This window comes from Schistocerca gregaria, chromosome 3 (assembly GCF_023897955.1).
Source record: "Schistocerca gregaria isolate iqSchGreg1 chromosome 3, iqSchGreg1.2, whole genome shotgun sequence".
Taxonomy (NCBI): domain Eukaryota; kingdom Metazoa; phylum Arthropoda; class Insecta; order Orthoptera; family Acrididae; genus Schistocerca; species Schistocerca gregaria.
Window position 1 is genome coordinate 687717281 of NC_064922.1, and position 22841 is coordinate 687740121.

Consider the following 22841-nt stretch of genomic DNA (forward strand, 5'->3'; position numbering starts at 1 on the left):
TGACATCGAAAAAGTACAAAGAAGGGCACCTCGTTTTGAATTATAGCGAAGTAGGGGAGATAGTGTCACAGAAATGATACGAGAATTCGAGTGCTATCATTAAAACAAACGCGTTTTTCGTTGCGACGGGATCTTCTCATGAAATTTCAATCACCAGTTTTCTCCACCGATTGCGAAAACATTCTGTTGGTACCCACCTACATAGGGAGAAACAATCATCACGATAAAATAAGACAAATCAGGGCTCGCACAGAAAAATTTAAGCTCTGGTTTTTTTCGCGCGCCGTTCGAAGAGTGAAGCGGTAGAGAGACAGCTTGAAGGTGGTTCACTGAACCCTCTGCCAGACACTTTATTGTGAATAACAGAGTAATCATGTAGATGTAGATGTACGACTCTTCAACTGTCGGTAGTCTCTGTCAGTCAACAGACGAGGTCGGCCTGTAAGCTTTTGTGCTGTACGTGTCCCTTCACGTTTCCACTCCACTGTCACATGGGAAACAGTGGACCTAGGGATGTTTAAGTCAATGAACTCTCGCGTACAGAGGTATGACCGAGGTGACACGCAATCGCCTGACCACGTTCGAAATCCGTGAGTTCCGCGGAGCGCCCGATTCTCTTCTCTCACAGTGGCTAATGACTACTGAGGTCGCTGATATGGAGTACCTGGCAGCACAATGCACCTAATATGAAATACGTATGTTTTTGGGGGTGTCCAGATTCTTTTTCTCACAAGGTGTATGTGCTGCTATTGTTGATTAGAACTATCATGTTCTGCATTGCAGTAGGTTCTGCTATACCATTACGTAGACATGAAACATGTTTTAAGTTAGAACTTCTTTTTGTCTTTGGCTCTGTTTCTCCACTTTCTTATACATCGTGTCATGTTTTCTATATTTTGGCAAAGTAATTTTTTCAGGTATCTTTCCTTGTGACGCGTGTCGCTTAGTATGAAGTTTACTTAAAAGTAAAGTGTATTTCACCCCCTCCAACTTACTACAATATTTAACTGGGCATAATTTGCTAAAACGTAAGGACATTGTCAATTCTTTCATATCATTTGTTTTGTTGCCTGTAACTTTACTGCTTTCTCAACCTTATCTCATGCTTACTACATTCACAACAATACCTGTCATGTTTATAAAACTGCGAATATTTACGAGAGGAACAGGAAGAATCTGTGGCATAAAAATAAAAATTCAGACATCAAACATGCACATACTTTTATTTCTAAAGTAACATTATTGCTCTCATATGATATATCTGTGGGCACAGCTGCAAAAAATTTGTACCTTAACATTTAAGTTATTACAAAAAACTGCCCACTCTACCTTTCATGCCAAGATCTTTGGTTCGAATGCAGTAGGGTGTTTGTGCTGTACCACAGTTTGCTACTGCACCGTGGTGTCCAGCTTACATGAGTAAATGAAAAATAATATCTAATTTTGACGGAGGTATAACCAAGAAAATAATTTTTGAATTAATTACAGACTAAAATTCTTAGCTTTCTTACAGATGGCAAACTTCACTTATTTCGCTCCTCCTTTCAATGGAGATTAAAAGTGTCATTTTGAGTAAGTTGTCAAATACTCTAGTAAAATTTGTTTGAGAAGTGAGCACAATATGAAATAATCTGGAGGAATTTTAAAAAAAAAACAGTTTCTATACGCTGCATACGTACCAAAACATTAAGGCAGTTAACATGGGTTAGATGAGCGTCAATAACAGACGCTGGTAAATGCTACAGAGGGGCAGTGTAAAATGACACTCGTGTATCACAGTTTCGACACAGTTAAAAAACAACTAATACTGACGCGTAGATACAAAAATGAAATAGTTAGCATACTAAACTGACAACAACGAGATGGATTTAATTATATGCTAATTGATTTGAGAAATATACGGAGTCAGAGATCTACTCATATTAACAAAATAACAGTAGGAACTAATTCTGTGTAGATCTTAGAACACGATGCAAAATTCCAGTCATGGTAAGATAAAGGCATCAAATGCGGACAAAGAGAAATACTTTTTGTACCAATAAAAACATCATAAGCGCACATATAATTAATTATCAACTGACAAAATACTGTGAAACACCCACAGGAAAGTACAATACCACTGAAAAATAAGTACACGTGAAAGTTGAGAAGCAGCTATCGCTGGCCCAATTTTAAATCGCACTCTTTTTGTATTTTTTTACTAAAAGTATTGGTAACGTTAGATATAAAAATAAATGCCACCCCGAGGGATGGCGTCAGCAGCACCCTTGGAGAACTTGGAACTGAGCACCGGCGGGCCGGCGGGCCGGCGTACGCCGGCACCTGGTCGGCGGGAGCGGCAGCGGCGGCGGCTAGCCGAGGCCCACGTCCAGCGACATCATCACCAGGAAGCCCGCCATGGCGCCCCACGACGCCAGCTTGCCGTTGCCACTGCAACACGGATTACCATTTCTGCTTACTCCAAAGTCTGCGTCAACCGTTATCTCAGATCAACATTTTACAAAGGAGAGACAGGCTTCCATCTACAAAACAACAAGGATTTAGAAATCATGACTCGAGCGAAATTCAACTTGTCCTTTTCTCGCATGTTATCCCGCAAATCCCGGACGAAGGGGAAGAAGCACACTCCATATTCTTAGGTTTCCAGAAAGTTTCTGATACAGTACACCACTCCAGACTCTTAATGGTCCGACTACACGACGCAGTATCTCATTCTGAGGTGATAAAAGTCTTGGGATACCTCCTAATATCGTGTCTGACCTCCTTTCGCCCAGCGTATTGCATCAACCCGACAGGTACTCAACAGCTCGCAGGAGCTGCAGAAATATTGAGCAATGCTGCCTGTATAGCTTTCATAATTGCGAAACTGTTAACAGTGCAAGATTTTGTGCACGAACTGATCTCTCGATTATGTCCTATAGATGTTCGATGAGATTCATGAAGGGCTATATGGATGGCCAAACCAGTAGCTCGAACTGTCCAGAATGTACTTAAAACCAATCGCGAATAATTGTGGCATGGTGACATGGCGCATTGTCGTTCATAAAAGCTGCATCGTTCTTTAGGTACATTAAGTTCATGAATGGCTGCAAATGGTCTCCAACTATCCGAAAACAACCATTTAGTCAAAGGATATCATTGGACCAAAGGATCCTGTCCACTCCACGCAAACACAGCCCACATCAGTATGGAGCCACCACCAGCACGAACAGTAACTTGTTGACAGTTTGGGACAACGGCTTCGTGCGGTCTGCGCCACTCTCGAACCCTACCATCAGTTGTTACCAACTGGAATCGGGGCTCAACTGACCAGCCCACAGTTCTCCAGTCGTCTAGTGCCCAATCGATACGGTCACGAACCCAGGAGAGACGTTGCAGGCGATGTCGTACTGTTGGCAAAGGAACTAGCGTCGGTCGTCTGCTGCCGTAGCCCATTAACGCCAAATTTTGCCGCACTGTCCTAACGGGGACGTTCGTACTACGACCCACACCGATTTTTACGGTTATTTCACGCAGTGTTGCTTGTCGTTTAGCACTGACAACTCTACGCAACTGCCGCTGCCACTGCGTTGTACATGATGAAACGCAATGCCTGTAATTTGGTGTTGTCGGCACACTCTTGACACTGTGGATCTCGCAATATTGAATTCCCTAACGAGTTCCCAAATATAATGTTCCGTTGCACATACTATTCCGCAAGTCTGAATTTCAGTCGTGCGGCCATAATCACATCGGAAACCTTTTCATATAAATCACCTGAGTAAAAATGACAAAATTAATTCAATAACCAAATAACTCAAGTAACCCAAGATTTAAACAACAGGGGTGTACAACCCCCCCCCCCCCCCCCCACACACACACACACACACACGCACGCAGACAGACAGACAGACGAATCAGTGGAGCAGGAAAATATGTGGATGTTGGAAATATTTCATTACCGGTAATATAAGTAGAAAGAGTTACGCAGATTCTGCAGAACTGACACTGCTTCAAAAAAAAAAAAAAAACCTATTTTAATCCGTCATGGTGTATGCTATGTTTGCAGATAAGAATCCCAGACACACTTAAGGGACACTGTGGACGTGGAATCACGCCCCCCCCCCCCCCCCCCCCCCACACACACACACGCACCTTCTGGCACAGATGGTCCAAGTCTGAAACGTGCCCGTGCCGCCTTGGTAATTTCTATGGGAAACATGGAACCCACAGATCTGCAACCAAGGCACCAGGCTTTGGCACCACAAAGGAAACTGAGTGTCCACATTAGGTGACGAATAGTTAGTCCTCCAGGGGGTAACACTGCGTGTTTCTTTATTAACTTCTAGATACAGATCGACACCAGTAAATAAAACGAAAAGAAAAGGACTAGTGTGGTCCAACTGTCTGAAGAAGCACCCCATGGGGTTTAGCCTCCTCGGGTGGACAGGGTACAAGAATTCCCCAGGAGATAGCACATCTCGTTCCCGCTACGTGGGGAATATGAGACCTAGTGTTGCGGAGAACCACAGGAACCGTCTGGTCTGCAGTCAACGAGAGAGAAGTTTCTAAAGATTTGAAGGCTACATCGAAGACGCGAACGTTTGATTCACAGGCTTGCATGAGAAGTTCTTCGATAAACAACACGGTTTCATATTTTCTCTAGCTCGAGAAAGTCTGCTTAATGTTAGTGGAATGTAGGGGGAATGAGGGGCTTCCCTAGTCTAAACTTGAAGGAAAAGGACACTCTAGGGCGAGAAGGGAGCCATCAGCTACGATAAATGTGTCAACACAGTAGACCCTCGCAAGCGACTACGTATGCCACCCAACAATCTACTTCGCAAGTAGCAACAGTTGACATGAGATCTGCAACGCAACCAATGTGCCAAGCACTGTCAATAGCAGAAACTACGGACTGATGTGTCCTGCCCCACTATAATTTCATCTCATCCTAGTAAATCTCAATTTTACATAGGTAATAAATTGCACAATTATAGCAATTCAGAAAGTTTTGTTCGCTTTAAAGTTTTGTTTGGCTTTATTACTTTTTAAAAAATACGGTGTGTACCTCAAGCGCCTTCCAGCCTTCACCTCGGCTACACAATCGCAGATCAAGACTTGAACAAGCTGGGTCGGTAGCCCAGCTTCCTCGTTCAAGAAGAAGAAAGTCTGTTATTACAGGAGAGATTATTAATGTTGTAGCGCAATGTTTTATGCAATTATAGACTGCATATCAAAGGAATGCGTCAAGGAACACGCCAACAAACGATTCAGAAAAAGCTAGAACTGAGCTCATACAGGCGTACTTCAAGTGCCAAATGAAAATGATCCAGACAGGCTTATGGAATACTGCGAGTTGTACACAATACGACAAGAAACCGATCCCAAGTTTTACAAGAGCATTCTTCGAAGCAACTTCTATGGCGAATGGCAGAGTGAACAAACAATGTGTCTTCTAGGATTCTACAACAGAAACAGAGTTTAACTCTGCTGGCGTGAGTGTATGGGCACGTATTCTCAATGGTGAGCTGACTGCGCTTTATTTTTTGAACGGTACTGTCCATTCCGCAAATTACTAAATACATCTGACGAAATGTTGTCGGGACTGTAAAATAGTCCAATATTTGAACATCTGCAGTCGGCTAAGGAGAAACTGATATGGCAACAAGATGGAGCATCCTCATCTTGTGGAGTTATTGTGGGAGAATTTCTAAATGAAAATTTTGATGAATGGACTGGCATACAGAGTATTAGTTGAACACGTCCACGGTCTCGAGATATCACACCCAGATTGGAGTATACGAAAAAAAGGAGGTTTGTGTTAAGATTAAAAAACCTGAGCATATTTAGGACAAAGCCAATATAAATTTGAAATCTACTTTTCCGGAAGACTTGTGAATAAATTTGTAAATCACAGTTCAAAAGCTGCAGTGCTTGCTTAGAACAGCATCCAAACCACCTCCAGTATCTTTTGTACTTTCAATGAACATTCTATGTTGTTGATAAATTTGTGTTTTCATTTGTTTAATATTATTTCAACAAAGGCATTTTTGACAGCTGACTTACCGCCCACCCTCTACACCTGCGCAATTTCATAAATAAATCGTTAGTTTTTTTCCAAATCCGGGTTGGTAATTTACGTGTTATTAAAGCCCACTGAATGATAAGTAAGAGTTTTGGTTTGTTACATGTGGACAGGCGCACACCCTCGCTTGAAGACTGTCGCGAACAGTGGCTTCGCTCTCGAGCCGCCAGCGACAAGTGGCCTCCGGCGACCAGCACAGCACAGTGCCGGATGAGCGGCTGCTGCGTGGGTCCCGTTAAAGCTGCGAGCATTACCGCGAATGGGAGCAGCCGGTGCGACGGTGCGTCGCGCACGCCTAACAAGTTGCGTGAGGCCGCCTCGGCACGCGGGCCGCCTCGCAACAACTGCATTAACCTGCGCGTACAGCGACCGCCGGCTTCTGGGAATCATCTGGGTGCGGCGCGGGCACGCACTTTGGTGCGCGGGCAGCGAAGCGAGCGCAGCGCACTCACTTCCCGTTTCCTCAGCGTTCCCGTCTTCAGCGACGTCAATACGCAGACTCGGCACTGGTTCAGTTGCAGCAGCACATGGAACCGGTTGACAATACAATGTTTTCCCTGGTGAATGGTAAATACAGTCGGTTACAAAGTAACACACGTGGCACTGTAACTCCGTAATGGTAAGAACGCGTTCTACGGAAATGAAACTGTCGAACTAGAGACATAAACGTTTTTCCTTATAATGTAAACGTTATGTTTGCTCCTTGCTGTTTCAGATACACCACCATGGATAATCACCGTGATACCCCATTACGAAAACACACAGGAATCCAATTCACGAACAAATTAGGAGATAACTGACCAAATGTTGCTAGTCTGTGTCCACCACAATGAATGTAAATAATGTACTCCGATGCTCCGGTGATTTCTGCATGGGGACTGGAGCATCGAAGACCACTGACGTTCACAAAGCCGGCGCTGCCATCACTACAGACGGGAACAAACTCACTGAGGAAATCACCCAAGATGACAGATGTACAGCTACGAATCAGATTCTGCAACATGTTGGAAAAGCACAAAAATATCTGTATGGTTCGAAAGTAGTCAACTGACTCCAAATAATGAAAACTGTGAGGTCATCCACATGAGTGCTAAAAGGAATCCATTAAACTTCGGTTACACTATAAATCAATCAAATATAAAGGCCGTAAAAATTCAACTAAATACCTAGCACTTACAATTACAAATAACTTAAACTGGAACGAACGCACAGAAAATGTTGTGGAGAAGGCGAACCAAAGACTGCGTTTTATTGGCAGAACACTTAGAAGATGCAACAGATCGACTGAAGAGACTGCCTACACTACACCTGTCTGTTCTCTTTTGGAGTACTCTTGTTCGCTTTTGGAGTACATTGAGGAAGTTCAAAGAAGAGCAGAGCGTTTTGTATTATCGAGAAATAGTGGAGACAGTGTCAGGGATACTATAAAGGATTTGGGGGGGGGGGGGAGGAGGAGGGAGTGTGTGTGTGGGGGGGGGGGGGGGGGAAATCATTAAAGCAAAGGCGTTTTTCGCCACTACGGTATCTTCTAACGGAATTTCAATCTCAACTTTCTCTTCTGAATGCAAAAATATTTTGTTGACTCTGGCCTGCATAGGGAGTCACCATCATCATAATCAAAGATCGGAAATCAGAGCTCGCACGGAATGACATACGTGTTCGTTTTTTCCCGCGCGCTGTTCCAGAGTGGAAGAACAGAGAATTATTCAGCTGGTGGTTCGATGAACCCTCTGCTTGGTACTTAAGTGTGATTTGCAGAGTAGTAATATAGTTGTGGTGTATAAGAATCCGTATTAACGATGATGCAATGATTAGGATAAAGAAAAGAAAGTGCCCCACGGTTCTTGATAAGGGAGGTAGTACAAGTAGGGAAAATAAAACGAAAAGAAAAGGACTAGTGTGGTCCAACTGTCTGAAGAAGCACCCCATGCGATGAGACTTAGCTGTTTCATTTTGATTCGCTGAGCAAAAGATTATAGACGGATTTGATACATTCGCAGTCTCCATGTCATACCCTTTTGTATTTAGCTTTTTTCTTAATGATAATAGTGAGAGAATGTTATCCATCACTACTACCTTATCTGATTGCAAGTATTCGAAAGCTATATTAAACTCTGACTCTAATATTGAATCCCCTATGGCTTCAATATCGACTGATGTTTCTTCCTCAGTCATTGGACAAATCCTCCCCATCGACAAGGCCTTCAACGTACTCTTTCCACCTATGCGCTCTCCCCTCTGCATTTAACAGAGAACAGTGCACTTTTTAGACGCCCTTGCTTTTAATTTTACCGAAGGCTGTTTTAACTTTTTTATTGTTGAATACTTACTTCCAGCAATGTTTGTTTTCGGTTTCTAAACATTTTTTCTGGAGCCGTTTCGCCTTGTCTTCCCCACACACTAACTATATACTTCATTAGCAAGTAACCTACATTTCTGTATTCCGGAATTTCCCTCAACATTTTTGCACTTTTGTCCATCAACTTACACAGAATTTTCCTTACACGAGGTTTCTTCGCAGTTACCTTGTTTGTACCAATGTCTGACTGTTCAATTTCTATGACTGCCCTTTGGGAGATGTCCAGTCCTCTTCAACTGAACCCTACTGTGTAATTGATTATCGTAGCATACCTCTCAGAAAATTTCAAACACATCTCATCATTCCTCAGTACATTTGTATGCCATTTCCTTCCACACTGATTCTTCCGCACGATTCTCAAACTTCATTCTACTTTTCATCGTCACCAAACAGTGATCTGCTCCTGTGTATGCCTTACAATCCGATATCTAATTTTCAAACCTCTATCTTATCATGATGTACTCCAGCTGGACTCTTTCGATATCTGCAGACCTTTTCCAAGCATACGTCCTCCTCTTGTGACTTTTAAACGGCTTACTCGGAATCACTAGATGAAATTTATGTGAGAACTTTCTTCTCTCACACATGGAGCGAGATGGTAGACTGATTAGAACACTGGACTCGCATTCGGCAGGGCGACGGTTCAAATTTGCGTTCGGCCATCCAAATTTTCGTTTTCCGTGAGTTCGCTAAAGCGCTCCTGGCAAATTCCGGGATAGTTGCGTTGAAAGGGAAAACCGGTTCCTTTCCCTATCCTCGAAACAACAGTCTGCAACTGCTATACGAAATGATGCGTTGTTAAAAAGAAGTCTATGGATACTTGTCACTGTATGCTGTCTCGACTGCATAAGGGGTGGGATTCTTCCTGCAATTGGGTCATGGGATATGAAGACTTTTAGTGTAAGCTCCAAAATGGTAGAAAAATAAAATAAAATTGGAAATATAGACAGCTGAAGGTGTTTTTGATTTGACGTTTATAATGAGCAGCCGAGGTCCCGCAACCATCCTCTATAAAAATGGACTTAGAGAAAACGGAAGACTTCGAGTTAAAAATTAAACTCCGCCCGAACAGGCCATGAAGGCCCAACGGTACCGACGGCTGCCCTGTCATCCGCCGCCCACAGGCGCCACTGGATGCGGATTGGGAGGGGCATGTGGTCAGCACACCGCTCTCCCGACGTGTGTCAGTTTACGACAATGGAGCCGCTATTTCCCAATCAAGTAGCTCCTCAGTTTGCCTCACAAGGGCTGCGTGAACCCTGCTTGCCAACAGCGCTCGGCAGACCGGATGGTCACCCATCCAAGTGCTAGCTCTGCCCGACAGCACTTAACTTCCGTGCTCTGAAGGGAACCGGTGATACCACTGTGGCAAGGCCGTTGGCAAAATTTCTAGTTTTCACGGCTTTAACCACACATCAAATAGCTACGTTGTTTCATTCGAAATCTTCCTCTCCCAAATACGTGAGCACGCGTTACTCCGTAATCCTCCCCCATAAAATCGGGAACGCACTTGAGACTTCTTATAATTTTTCAATACTGGTAGCGTAACTGTACCCAATGCTGAGGATCGCTCGTAGTAATTCCGTGTGGCTCAACGCTCTGGTGCAAGTCTATCGATTGGACGTGACTTCGCCGAGTTGCATGTCCCTGACCTACCCTTCCCTGAAAAATGCTCGTCTCGTAGCACAAAAAACGGGAAGGTGCTCCTCTCTAAAAGACTCTGACAGAAAAGTGGGAATCAGCTGCCTCTGTCCTCATACCACCTTCCTCACCAAACATTTTGGCATGCGCTCTTTTAACACAGAACATTCTAAATCCTTTTGCACCGTCTCTGTTTGTAGCGAAGCCTTTATATAAACCAGCAACTCCTTCTCACGTCACTGTCTATATATAAGTCTGCCTCCCACTGTCTCCTTTTTCACCCACTCCTTTATGTCTCTCCCAGTGCCACTGTCTCCTCCTCTGCCACTTTCAATGCCTGTCTCTCGCATCGGGCGGGTTAGCGCATTGGTTAGCACACATGATTCGCAATTGGGGGGGGCGGTTCAAACCCACGTTCGGTCATAATGATTTAGGTTTTCCGTCACTTCCCTACATCGTTGGTTCCTTCGAAGGGCACGACCGCCTTCCTTCACCATCGTCCGTAACCCAAGATTGTGCTCCGTCTCTAATGTCCTCGTTCTCGACGGAACGTTAAGCACTAATCTGCAACTCCTCCTTCTTCAACGTCCCATTGCCGTTGTCTTTGTCTCATTTTTCTTCTCTCCCATTACCACTGTTCCTTTCTTTCTCGCTTACAGTCCGCTGTCTTTTTCTTCAAGCACAACTGACTCCTCCCCACACATGTCCTTGTGGATAGTTTGCTCAGGGTTTTCATCCATTGACAGAAAAATTTTAACACGTGGGTACAGGGGATTGACTAAACTGGGAAATTTTTATCGTGTTAAAGATTCGATGGTTTTAGGGAGGGGAGGGGTGTCCTGATCCTCTAACCCAATGTCTGGCCTTCATTCATTTCTCCATTTTCATTTCGACTGTCTCCTCTGTCCTTTGTTCCCATTGCTAATTCCTCCATCCATTTTTATTCTCTTTCTGTCTGTCATTGCCGATCACTCTCTCTTCTCTTCTCTCCTCTCCTCTCTTTGGCTCCCATTGCTATCGTCTTCATCTCTCTCTCTCTCTCTCTCTCTCTTTGTTTCCATTTGCTCCCACTAGCGTTTTCTACTATCTGACTCTCTCGCTGCCACTGTCTTCTTCTCTGAATGTTTCTCTGTCTCCCTGGTATTTTTTGCCCTATTCTTTATCTCTCCCATTACCACTGTCTCTATCTTTTTCGCATAAAATCTACTGTCTGTCTCTTCCACCACCATTGCCTGCTCTCTACACATGTCCCTGGGAATGGTTTGCTTCAAGTTTTTACCCACAGACCGAGAAACTTTAGCATCTGGGTGGGATGGAGGAAAGCGGGTAAATTTTTCCCCCTATGGAGGGAGATCAATTGATAGATCCTCTAAGCCCAAATATGGTCTCCACTCATCTCTCTTTTTCGTTTCAACTGTCTACTCTCTCCTTTGTTCCCAGTGCTACTACTTTCATCCATTTCTTTTTCTCTTTTACTGCCTCTATCTTTCACTGACCATCACTGTCTCCTCTCTCTTTTGTTCCCATTGCTAAGTCTACGTCCATCTCTCTCTCTCCCTCTCTGCTCTCTCTCCAACTGTCACTTTCAATCTTCCACCATCACTGTGTCCTCTCCCTTTCTCTTCTAGTCTCCCACTAACACTGTCTCCTCTCTCTTTCACCATCACAGTGTCTGTGCTACTTGAAGCGTGAATATATACGCATGCCAAAATTTTTGGTGAGTAGGAAAGCGGATGAGTTTTGAGGCAGCTGGTTCCCCACATTTCTGCCACAGTCTTTTGAAGAGGAACACATTCGCCTTTTTTGTTCTTCGACTGGAGCATTTTCAGCTGGTTCCCTTCTTCTGCCTTTTGCAGTAGCGTGTGCTGCTTCTACACACACCAAAAAACGTTTGGCAACTCCTCGGTTTCGGAACCTGTAGAGAAAATTGGAATAGAGATCAACATAAACATCATTTCCCCCCTTTCTATTGCTTATGAAAGCCACACATTGCATGTTGTACTACCATACAGCGAGACCTTCAGAGGTGGTGGTCTAGATTGCTGTACACACTGGTACCTCTAATACCCCGTAGCACGTCCTCTTGTACTGATACTTGCCTGTATTCGGCGTGTCATACTATCCACAAGATCATCAAGGCACTGTTGGTCCAGGTTGTCCCCCCCCCCCCCCCCCCCCCTCACCGGCAATTCTGCGTATCTCACCCAGACTCGTTGGTGTTTCACGTCTTCCACAAACAGCCCTTTTCAATCTATCCCCAGGCATGTTCGATAGGATTCACGTCTAGAGAACATATTCGCCACTCTAGTCGAGCGATGCCGTTATTCTGAAGGAAGTCATTCACAAGATGTGCACGACGGGGGCGCAAATTGTCGTCCATGAAGACGAATGCCTCGCCAATGTGCTGCCGATATGGCTGCAGTATTGGTCGGAAGATGGTATTCATGTATCGTACAGCCGTTATCACTCGCGCCTTCCATGACCTCCAGCGGCGTACGTCGACCCCACATAGTGTCACCGCAAAACATCAGGGAACATCCACCTTGCTGCACTCCCTGGACAGTGTGTCTAAGGCGTTCAGCCTCACAGGGTTGCCTCCAAACACGTCTCCGACGATTGTTTGGTTGAAGGCATATGCGACACTCATCGGTGAAGAGAACGTGATGTCAATCCTGAGCGGCCCATTCGGCATGTTGTTGGGCCCATCTGCACCGCGCTGCATGGTGTCGTGGTTGCAAAGATTGACCTCTCCATAGACGTCGGGACTGAAGTTGCGCATCATGCAGCCTATTGCGCACAGTTTTGAGTCGTAACATGAAGTCCTGCGGCTGTACGAAAAGCATTATTCGACACGGTGGCGTTGCTGCCAGAGTTTCTCCTAGCCATAATCCGTAGGAAGCCGTCATTCACTGCAGTAGTAGCCCTTGGGCGGCCTGAGCGAGGCATACCATCGACATTTCCTTTCTCTCTATCTCCTCCATATCCGAACAACATCGTTTTCGTTCACTCCGAGACGCCTGGGCACTTCCCTTGTTGAGAGTCCTTCCTGGCACAAAGTAACAATGTGGACGCAATCGAACCGCGGTAATGACCGTCTAGGCATGGTTGAACTACAGACAACATGAGTCGTGTACCTCCTTCCTGGTGGAATGACTGGAACGGATCGGCTGTCGTACCCCCTCCGGCGCTGTTCACGCATGGTTGTTTACATTTTTGGGCGAGTTTAGTGACATCTCTGAACAGTCAAATGGACTGTGTCTGTGTTACAATATCCACAGTCAACGTCTATCTTCACGAGTTCTGAGAACCGGGGTGATACAAAATTCTTTTTATGTGTGTATAAAACGAATTCTGTACGTCAGTAAAGTTTTGGCAGTTTATTTATGTACTTTGGCACGTTTATGTACGTTGACGCACATGAATAGCCCGTAAGTAATCACAATATAAAGCAAAAAAACATCATCTCCCATGATTGTAATGCAAGTTTAATTTACACTGCTTGACATAAAAATGCATAACATTTTTAGGCTACAGCTACTGTTCATCAAAGAATGCTGTGTCTGATTTGCAAATACGAAAAAAATGTCACATAACAAAAAAAATTATTCTGTACGGCGCTTTTGCCGCCATGTGGCACCATCGAATAATTTCCAGGTTGAGGCAGCCTGTGAGGCCGTGAAGTGTCCATTATACAGAAGTGCTACTTTCACTGTCAGAAGAATCATCTATTGCAAACAAATTACATTACAGTGCGTCATAGCGACTAAAAACACAGTTTTGGTGACCTCAGGACCCTTGTCGTGTACTCACTACGTCAGTTACAACTGACCGCATATTTCTGAGTAGGTACAGTAACCTTGAACCTCTAGATCTCAGTAGCGGTTACGAAAACGTTTCCAAGTTCCACGAGAATATCAACTTAAGATCATGCGATAAAAATTTCGACATAAATAGAAACTACAGAAGTGCCTACCGTAATAATGGTACTTTTGGTATCCAAAAACCATGTTTTTTCCGGATTTTCAAGGAACTGCCAATGAACTAATGGTGCTTTGAGAAGCCGTCGAAGGGCCAACCTAGACCACACCTATTGGAAGAGAACGAACCGGGCTGCTCAATTTGCCTGTGCTCTAGGAAGAGTGTAATATTCCGCTGGATAGGCCAGGAGTCCACTACACATAGCAGGCGGCTACACGGGTAGCAGGGGTTGTGTGGCGTGGACTGGTCGTTCTTTTTTTTTTTTTTTTTTTTTTAAAGAAAGGTTAGATGGCCTCGGGCGAGTACAGAAAGCGCAACAGCCTCAAAGGGTGCGGGGCAAAGTCAGGACATGCGGGGACCAAGCAGCAATCAGTATTGTAATTGTAAATTGTCGAAGCTGCGTTGGTAAAGTGCCGGAACTTCAAGCGCTAATAGAAAGCACCGAAGCTGAAATCGTTATAGGTACAGAAAGCTGGCTGAAGCCGGAGATAAATTCTGCCGAAATTTTTACATAGGCACAGACGGTGTTTATAAAGGATAGATTGCATGCAACCGGTGGTGGCGTGCTTGTCGCTGTTAGTAGTAGTTTATCCTGTAGTGACGTAGAAGTGGATAGTTCCTGTGAATTATTATTGGTGGAGGTTATACGAGCTAGGTTAATAATAGGCTCCTTTTACCGACCTCCCGACTCAGCAGCAATAGTGGCAGAACAACTCAGAGAAAATCTGGAATACATTTCACATGAATTTCCTCAGCATGTTATAGTCTTAGGTGGAGATTTCAATTTACCAGATATAGACTGGGACACTCAGATGTTTAGGACGGGTGGTAGGGACACAGCATCGAGTGAAGACATACTGAGTGCACTATCCGAAAATTACCTCGAGCAATTAAACAGAGAACCGACTCATGGAGATAACATCTTGGACCTACTGATAACAAACAGACCCGAACGTTTCGACTCTGCAAGAGCAGAACAGGGAATCAGTGATCATAAGGCCGTTGCAGCATCCCTGAATATGGAAGTTAATAGGAATATAAAAAAAGGGAGGAAGGTTTATCTGTTTAGCAATAGTAATAGGAGGCAGATTTAAGACTACCTAACAGATCAAAACGAAAATTTCTGTTGAGTGTTTATGGAAAAAGTTCACGGCAATCTTAGAATGTGTTTTAGACAGGTACGTGCCGAGTAAAACTGTGAGAGACGCGAAAAACCCACCGTGGTTCAACAACAAAGTTAGGAAACTATTTGGAAAGCAAAGAGAGCTTCACTGCAAATTTAAACGCAGCCAAAACCTCTCAGACAAACAGTAAAATTCTATGTACCGACTTGACAGAAAATCCTAGGAAGTTCTGGTCTTACGTTAAATCAGTAAGTGGATCGAAACAGCATATCCAGACACTCTGGGATGATAATGGCATTGAAACAGAGGATGACACGCGTAAAGCTGAAATACTAAACTCCTTTTTCCAAAGCTGTTTCACAGAGGAAAACTGCACTGCAGTTCCTTCTCTAAATCCTCGCACGAACGAAAAAATGGCTGACATCGAAATAAGTGTCCAAGGAATATAAAAGCAACTGAAATCACTCAACATAGGAAAGTCCACTGGACCTGACAGATTACCAATTCGATCCTACACAAAGCATGCGAAAGAACTTGCCCTCCTTCTAACAGCCGTGTACCGCAAGTCTCTAGAGGAGCGGAAGATTCCAAATGATTGGAAGAGAGTACAGGTAGTTCCAGTTTTCAAGAAGGGACGTCGAGCAAATGCGCAAAACTATAGACCTATATCTCTGACATCGATCTGTTGTAGAATTTTAGAACATGTTTTTTGCTCGCGTATCATGTCATTTCTGGAAACCCAGAATCTACTCTGTAGGAATCAACATGGATTCCGGAAACAGCGACCGTGTGAGGGCCAACTCGCTTTATTTGTTAATGAGACCCAGAAAATATTACATACAGGCCCCCAGGTAGATGCCATTTTCCTTGACTTCCGGAAGGCGTTCGATACAGTTCCGCACTGTCGCCTGATAAACAAAGTAAGAGCCTACGGAATATCAGACCATCTGTGTGGCTGGATTGAAGAGTTTTTAGTAAAAACAGAACACAGCATGTTGTTCTCAAAAGAAAGACGTCTACAGACGTTAAAGTAACCTCTGGCGTGCCACAGGGGAGTGTTATGGGACTATTGCTTTTCACAATATATATAAATGACCTAGTAGATACTGTCGGGAGTTCCATGCGGCTTTTCGAGTATGATGCTGTAGTGTACACAGAAGTTCCAGCATTAGAAAATTGCAGCGAAATGCAGGAAGATCTGCAGCGGATAGGCACTTGGTGCAAGGAGTGGCAACTGACCCTTAACGTAGACAAATGTAAAGTATTGCGAATACATAGAAAGAAGGATCCTTTATTGTATGATTATGTGATACCTGAACGAACACTGGTAGCAGCTACGTCTGTAAAATATCTGGGAGTATGCATGCGGAACGACTTGAAGTGGAATGATCATATAAAATTAATTGTTGGTAAGGCGGGTGCCAGGTTGAGATTCATTGGGAGAGTCCTTAGAAAATGTAGTCCATCAACAAAGGAAATGGCTTACAAAACACTCGTTCGACCTATACTTCAGTATTGCTCATCAGTGTGGGATCTGTACCAGGTCGGGTTGACAGAGGAGGTAGAGAAGATCCAAAGAAGAGCGGCGTGTTTCTTCACAGGGTTATTTGATAAGCATGATAGCGTAACGGAGATATTTAGCAAACTCAAGTCTCAAACTCTGCAAGAGAGGCGCTCTGCATCGCGGTGTATCTTGCTGTCCAGGTTTCGAGAGGGCGCGTTTCTGGATGAGGTACTGGATTTAATGCTTCCCCCTACTTATACCTCCATAGGAGATCACGAATTAAAATTAGAGAGATTCGAGCGTGCACGGAGGCTTTCCGGCAGTCGTTCTTCCTGTGAATCATACGCGACTGGAACAAGAAAGGGAAGTAATGACAGTGGCACCTAAAGTGCCCTCCGCCACAACCCGCTGGGTGGCTTGCGGAGTATACATGTAGTAGGTGTAGATGTAAATTTTGATTCTGTACTATACGATAGCTACAGTACGAGGTGTGGCTATAAAATAATAGAACTACTGATGCACACCATTTTACTTTAAAAACACACGTATTTAGTTATTGTCACACTCAGTATACGACCCCCGCTCCCCTCAGTCACTACAACGCTACACGAGAATTCTTACTGATGGAAACAGTGCTGGAAATGTTCCTCTGTGAGCTCCTTGAAGGCGTGTGTCGCTATTTCTTTCATTTCTTCAAGAAACTGAAATCCTTTTCCCTTTACTACAGATAGGATCTTATGCAATAGATGAAAGTCAGATGGTTCTAGGTCATGGGAATAAGGTGGGTGGTTTAACACTGGGATACTGTAGTTCGCTGGAAACGTCTTAACATACAATTCGATATGGGCTGGTGCGTTGTCTTGATGCAGAACCCATGAGTTGCTGTTCCACAATTCGGGTAGGTCTTTTTATTGCGTGGATAATTTTCAACACGTTTTCATACATCCCTTTATCAAATGATGAGAATATCTCCTAGAACTGTGGCGAATGCCTGTGTTACATCGATATATATCGCAAGTCATTGTAGAGTGCCTGGCCAAGAGTAACTAGAACTTAAGCACACGACTTTTCTGTACTCTTCCACTCGCATTCTCAGCGAGGAGAAAATGACAATACATGTGTCTCTATATCTTTTATCTTATTCTCATAATCCATACAAGAAATATACGACGAAGCAAGTACAATTGTCACGGTCTTCCTCGAGTACAGGTTCTGTAGAGTTACCGAACACAGCATTGCGAGAAGAACGTCACCTTTCTCCCAATGATTCCCATTAGTTCTCCCGAACATCTACAGGCAATAGCTACTAATGGGCTAGCAGCGCATCTCTGAATTTGCTCAACTTCTGCTATCGCACCTATTTCGAAGAATTTCAAACGCTCGAGAAGTACTCCAGAATTGTGTCTTGCGTCCGGCTTCCTTAACAGACGTGATGCATCATTGAAAAAAATCCTAATACGTTCTACTTCACGATTTTATAAGTTTGTTGTGTTTCATATCAGTTCGTAGTATTACCTCTAGATATTTAAACGAGCTCTCAAAGTCCTCCGCTAACCTTGTAATCGGGTTCTTTTTTCTTTGTTACGGCTATGTTGATTCGTTGAAGGACTGGCGGAATGGAACAGCCTAAACTACATATTAATTTTGTGTCTGAGCCGAAAATGTGGAACTTTCCTCCTCATTTATATTCCCAGGTCGAAAACTATTTCCACCATCAGCACCGAGCGTCAGCATATCACCGGGGCAATTTCGCAACTTTGGCGTTACACATTCTTCGACGAAGAACTTTTCGTACATTATAGTTTCAGCTCACTCATTATACACTCGCAGCGCGAATAGTTTAATTTAAGTCACATTCATTCTTGTTTTTAAATGGTAATTCTTCAAAAATATTCAATAAATAGGATAGTTTCTCCGCGAATACAACCGTTTGTATGATCTTCCCTCAAATATTAAGGCTGAAAGTGTCTGCACTGTTCAGAACGGCAGTCACGAATTGCTCACTGACCTGCATTCATCCTCTGACGTCAAGCTCGCCACTTTTACTATAAACAACGGAATTTCACAGGCAATAAAGACATTGAAAATCCTTAAAGTCAGTTGCGCCACAGTGTGACATTCTTTCTACAAGCCACGCTTTGGCTGTGTGAACTGCACTCCTTGAGTACGTTCCACCTTCACCTTGGGCTGGTCGGATTTGACTTTACATTCGACAAGTTCTTTTCCTGACCAGTTCAACGCTCGCGTCATACAACTGGCACGCTACGTGTAACAGCTGCACAAGTTTAATGTTTAGCTAAAACCTCGGAATTTCAGACCTCTAGCTATTACGTCTGAATTCCTAGTTTTGTTGACGGCTTATAATCGTTGATATCATATTGTAAATTTGTACAGCCAACGATTGTACGAGTGTTCTACCATAGGTTGTGTTGCTGTGGTCGTTCTTTATTTTGTGATTCTAATCTTGATTCTACAATACTAAATCCCTGCGGAATGATCTTGAGGATAATCAATAGGTAAGTTGTTAACATACTTAGAAATCTTCACTACAGTACTAAGGTCAATGTGTCTCTCTCTCTCTTTCCCAGGCAGAATCAGTGCGCGATTTGTATTCCTTTCTCGATACTGTTACCTTTTAATGTCTTAAGTGGACAACAAATTCAAATGCTTTTCTATTACACGTGGTTTATTTATAATGACGAAGCATCATGAGTGGATATGATTTTTTATCCTTGTTTACATATCGTAAACATTAGTTTCTAGAGTCAATTTGCACTGCACTTTGGCACACTAAGATCGCATATCCGATTTTCCTTTTGCTCAATATTTAATCTGAGCGTCTTATGTATGTCTTAGAGTAACATTACGCTTCCTCTATAAGAGGAAGTGTGTAGCAGGAACCCATTTGAGTACGCTTGTGCACGAAATCCTAGTAAAAGCGTTTCCCAAATCTGAGTCTTTGAGAAGGCCACTACTTGTGTCGTCAATGTAAAATTAGTTTGCGTCAGTCACCGACGCCTCTTCTTTGTGTGACCAAACTACAAAAAATTCTTTGCAATTTAAAAGGCTGCATAGGTAACGGACGAACCAAGAAAGATCGGCTATGTGAGTTGATATGACGCAAAAGGGTGTAAATACTGGAATGAATTTATCAATTTTTTAAATCAATGAGCATTAAATATTTCAGCAAGACGAATTCTGATAACTCCGAAGATTCCAAAATGACCTTGAGTCGCAAGACTCCTTAACGAGAGTTGGTTTTTGAGGTTCTACAGACACTTAAGAGAGAAACCTTGTTCTCTTTCAATTTTTTACAATAGTTGTAGTTTGTTGTAGGTCGCTGGAACAATGAAGTGCAATTAGAAAAAAGTGGAAGTCATTCCCGTTTTCTAAACGGAATGACGGAGAGATTGACATAATGGAAATGCCGTGTGGCTTGGGCCTTCCGTTAGGGTAGACCGTTCGCCTGGTGCAAGTCTTTCGAGTTGACGCCATTTCGGCGACTTGCGTGTCGATGGGGATGAAATGATGATGATAAGGACAACACAACACCCTGTCCCTGAGCGGAGAAAATCTGCGACCCAGCCGGGAATCGAACCCGGGCCGTTAGGTATGACATTCCGTCGCGCTGACTACTCAGCTACCAGGAGCGGACATTCACATAATTATAGACCAATATCGCTGATGTCAGTCTCTTGTGAAGTTATGGACCTTGTCTTCAGGTCACGCTTTATGACTTTTTGGAGAATGAAAATGTCCTATGTAAAAATCGGACAAAGATATTGCGAAATTCATCTTCCTCCGCTCACATGCGACATCAGCACCGAAGACAAAGCAGCCCATGTTGATGCCGTATGGCTGGACTCCCAGAAGGCAATCGATACAGATCCGCACTCTTATTTAGTGAAAAAAAAAAAAATAAACCGAGCTTATCGAGTCTCGGTCCAGATTTCTTATTGGACTTCCGTGCAGGCAAAACTATTCTCGTCGTTCTTAAATAGGACAAAACTAACATAAGTAATGTGAGTACTCCAAGGAAGTGTGATAATAGTGTTATTGTTTAGATTTAATACTAATGATCTAGTGGATACCTTTGGAGGCTCTGTGAGGTTACTCCGGGAAGACATTTTTGTCTATAGAATGATTGCAACGCCAGAAGGTTGAAGCAGAGATTAGACGATAGTGTCAGTGATTGGCAGTTGATTCTGAACGTAGATACATGTAATGCATAAATATCCATTGTTGTTTTATTACAATACTGACGAGAAATCACTGGAACCAATAACTACCGTAAAATAACTAGGATTAACCATTCGGGGTACACATAAAACTAACTGTGGCAAAAGCACATGCCAAGCAGAGATTCATTGAAAGAATCTTAAGGAAATATTATTAATGTCCGAAAGAAGTGGCTTACACAATCCGAAAGCTCGAATCTTGCGAATTTCTCTTAATAAAAGAGACAGAGAAGATCGAACAAAGTGCGGCATGCTTTACGGCGATCGTCAAAAAATTCCAGTCGGAAACACTAAGGGATGCGGTATGCATCACGGAGATGTCTACTGTTGGACGCTGAAGAGCGCCTCTTCCAAGAAGAATCGGACACTATATTACTATTTCTCGCGTACCACTCGTGAAACGACTAGCACGAGCAACGAGAAATTAGAGCTGAGACGCAGGTTTATCGACAGTCGTTCTTACCACGTACAATTTGTGAATGGAACAAGGAAGAGAAGGTTCAAATGGCTCTGAGCACTATGGGACTTAACATCTGAGGTGATCAGTCCCCTAGAACTTAGAACCACTTAAACCTAACTAACCTAAGGACATCCATGCCCGAGGCAGGATTCTACCCTGCGACCGTAGCGGTCGCGCGGTTCCAGACTGAAGCGCCTAGAACCGCTCGCCCACGCCGGCCGGCTGGGAGAGAAGGAAAAGATAGTGGTACCGGAAGTACCCTCGGCTATATGCCTAGAGGTGACTCAGTGTACGAATAGTTTGGGAGTGCGGGTGGAGGCGATGAGACGGTGACGTGATGAAGGGCCAGAACCATTGGTCCACATGCCGAAAGGACGGCAGTGTGCGCTTCTCTGTCGCCGGAGCTTTTCTACGCGCGGAGGCAGGAACATCAAGACCGAACCAGGAATGAATTAATGCATGTGTTCATCAAATATTAATCCTAGCTCAGTTTGCAGCATGAGTATCGTCGCTCGCTTGTCCGAAGTACAGTGGTAATTAGCACAATAGAACTACAATGTGCAAAGAAATCAGGGCGCACGTACTTTCACAACGTCGTTGGCGGTCAACACCGTCAGCGCACAGATAGAAAAACGAGAACAGTGACTTCTGAGACGTTCGGTTGGTCTACACGTCCTGTTCAGGGACGTCTTACCTGCCTTTCATAAAAACTGCTCTGAGGAATGAACTTTGGATCTCCATGTCAAGTACAGCCCACCTAGTGTACATCCAGACCCTTCCTGGTCTCTCACAGAAATGGGATCCGATTGCCAATACACCTCTTGAACCATATCACTCAGAGACTTCCACGTCGCTGTATAACATATCAAAATAATAGCACGATATATGATAAGTGGAGAATTTGTTTAGTAGGGAGTTGCGGTAAGATGCGTTTCTGCGCAAATTGTTATAGCTGCCGCCAATCTTTTGTCCTGAAACTTGCGCTTTATTGAATTACGTTTAGAATATGGAAATTTTTAATGCCCTCTGTTTTTGTTCCATGTAATTGCATCGCTGATCAGTACGGATTTTTGCCGGCTAATGTTAAAGCATTGAGAGCTTGCGGCTGCCGAATTTGATTCAAATTTTCTACTACATTTTCAAAATTAAATAATACGCATTAACCATTAACTGGGCAACATTATCAAGCACTGCACAACTGTTCGATATTCAACCAGACACGTCGATAAGGCAAGTGTAAAGGTAATCTAGGAAGTAGTAAACGGAACAGTATAAAAAAAATCCCACTTCAATTCTTATTGGGCATATTTATGTATACAACAAAGTTAAATTGGATTTCTAGTATTTTCCAATACCTAAATATTAAAAATACTTAAATAAAAGACAGTATAATTAGAATTCGGCTGTAGGTAGCAGGAATAATACTAAAACTGCCATTAACATCAAGCAGCTACGGAGTTAGGAGTCACCATT

General features: G+C 43.6%; 1 protein-coding gene across 3 annotated transcripts in view; it reads right to left on the bottom strand.

The window, feature by feature from the left end:
- Window positions 1-1204: 1204 nt before the first annotated feature.
- The window catches only part of LOC126356201 (zinc transporter ZIP11), a 399278-nt gene continuing 377641 nt past the window's right edge, over window positions 1205-22841 (bottom strand). For all 3 annotated transcript variants that reach the window (XM_050007005.1, XM_050007004.1, XM_050007006.1), the window contains one exon: window positions 1205-2430. In XM_050007005.1, coding sequence (XP_049862962.1) covers window positions 2352-2430 — 79 coding nt within the window. In that variant the 3' untranslated portion in view covers window positions 1205-2351. The remainder of the gene's footprint in view (window positions 2431-22841) is intronic.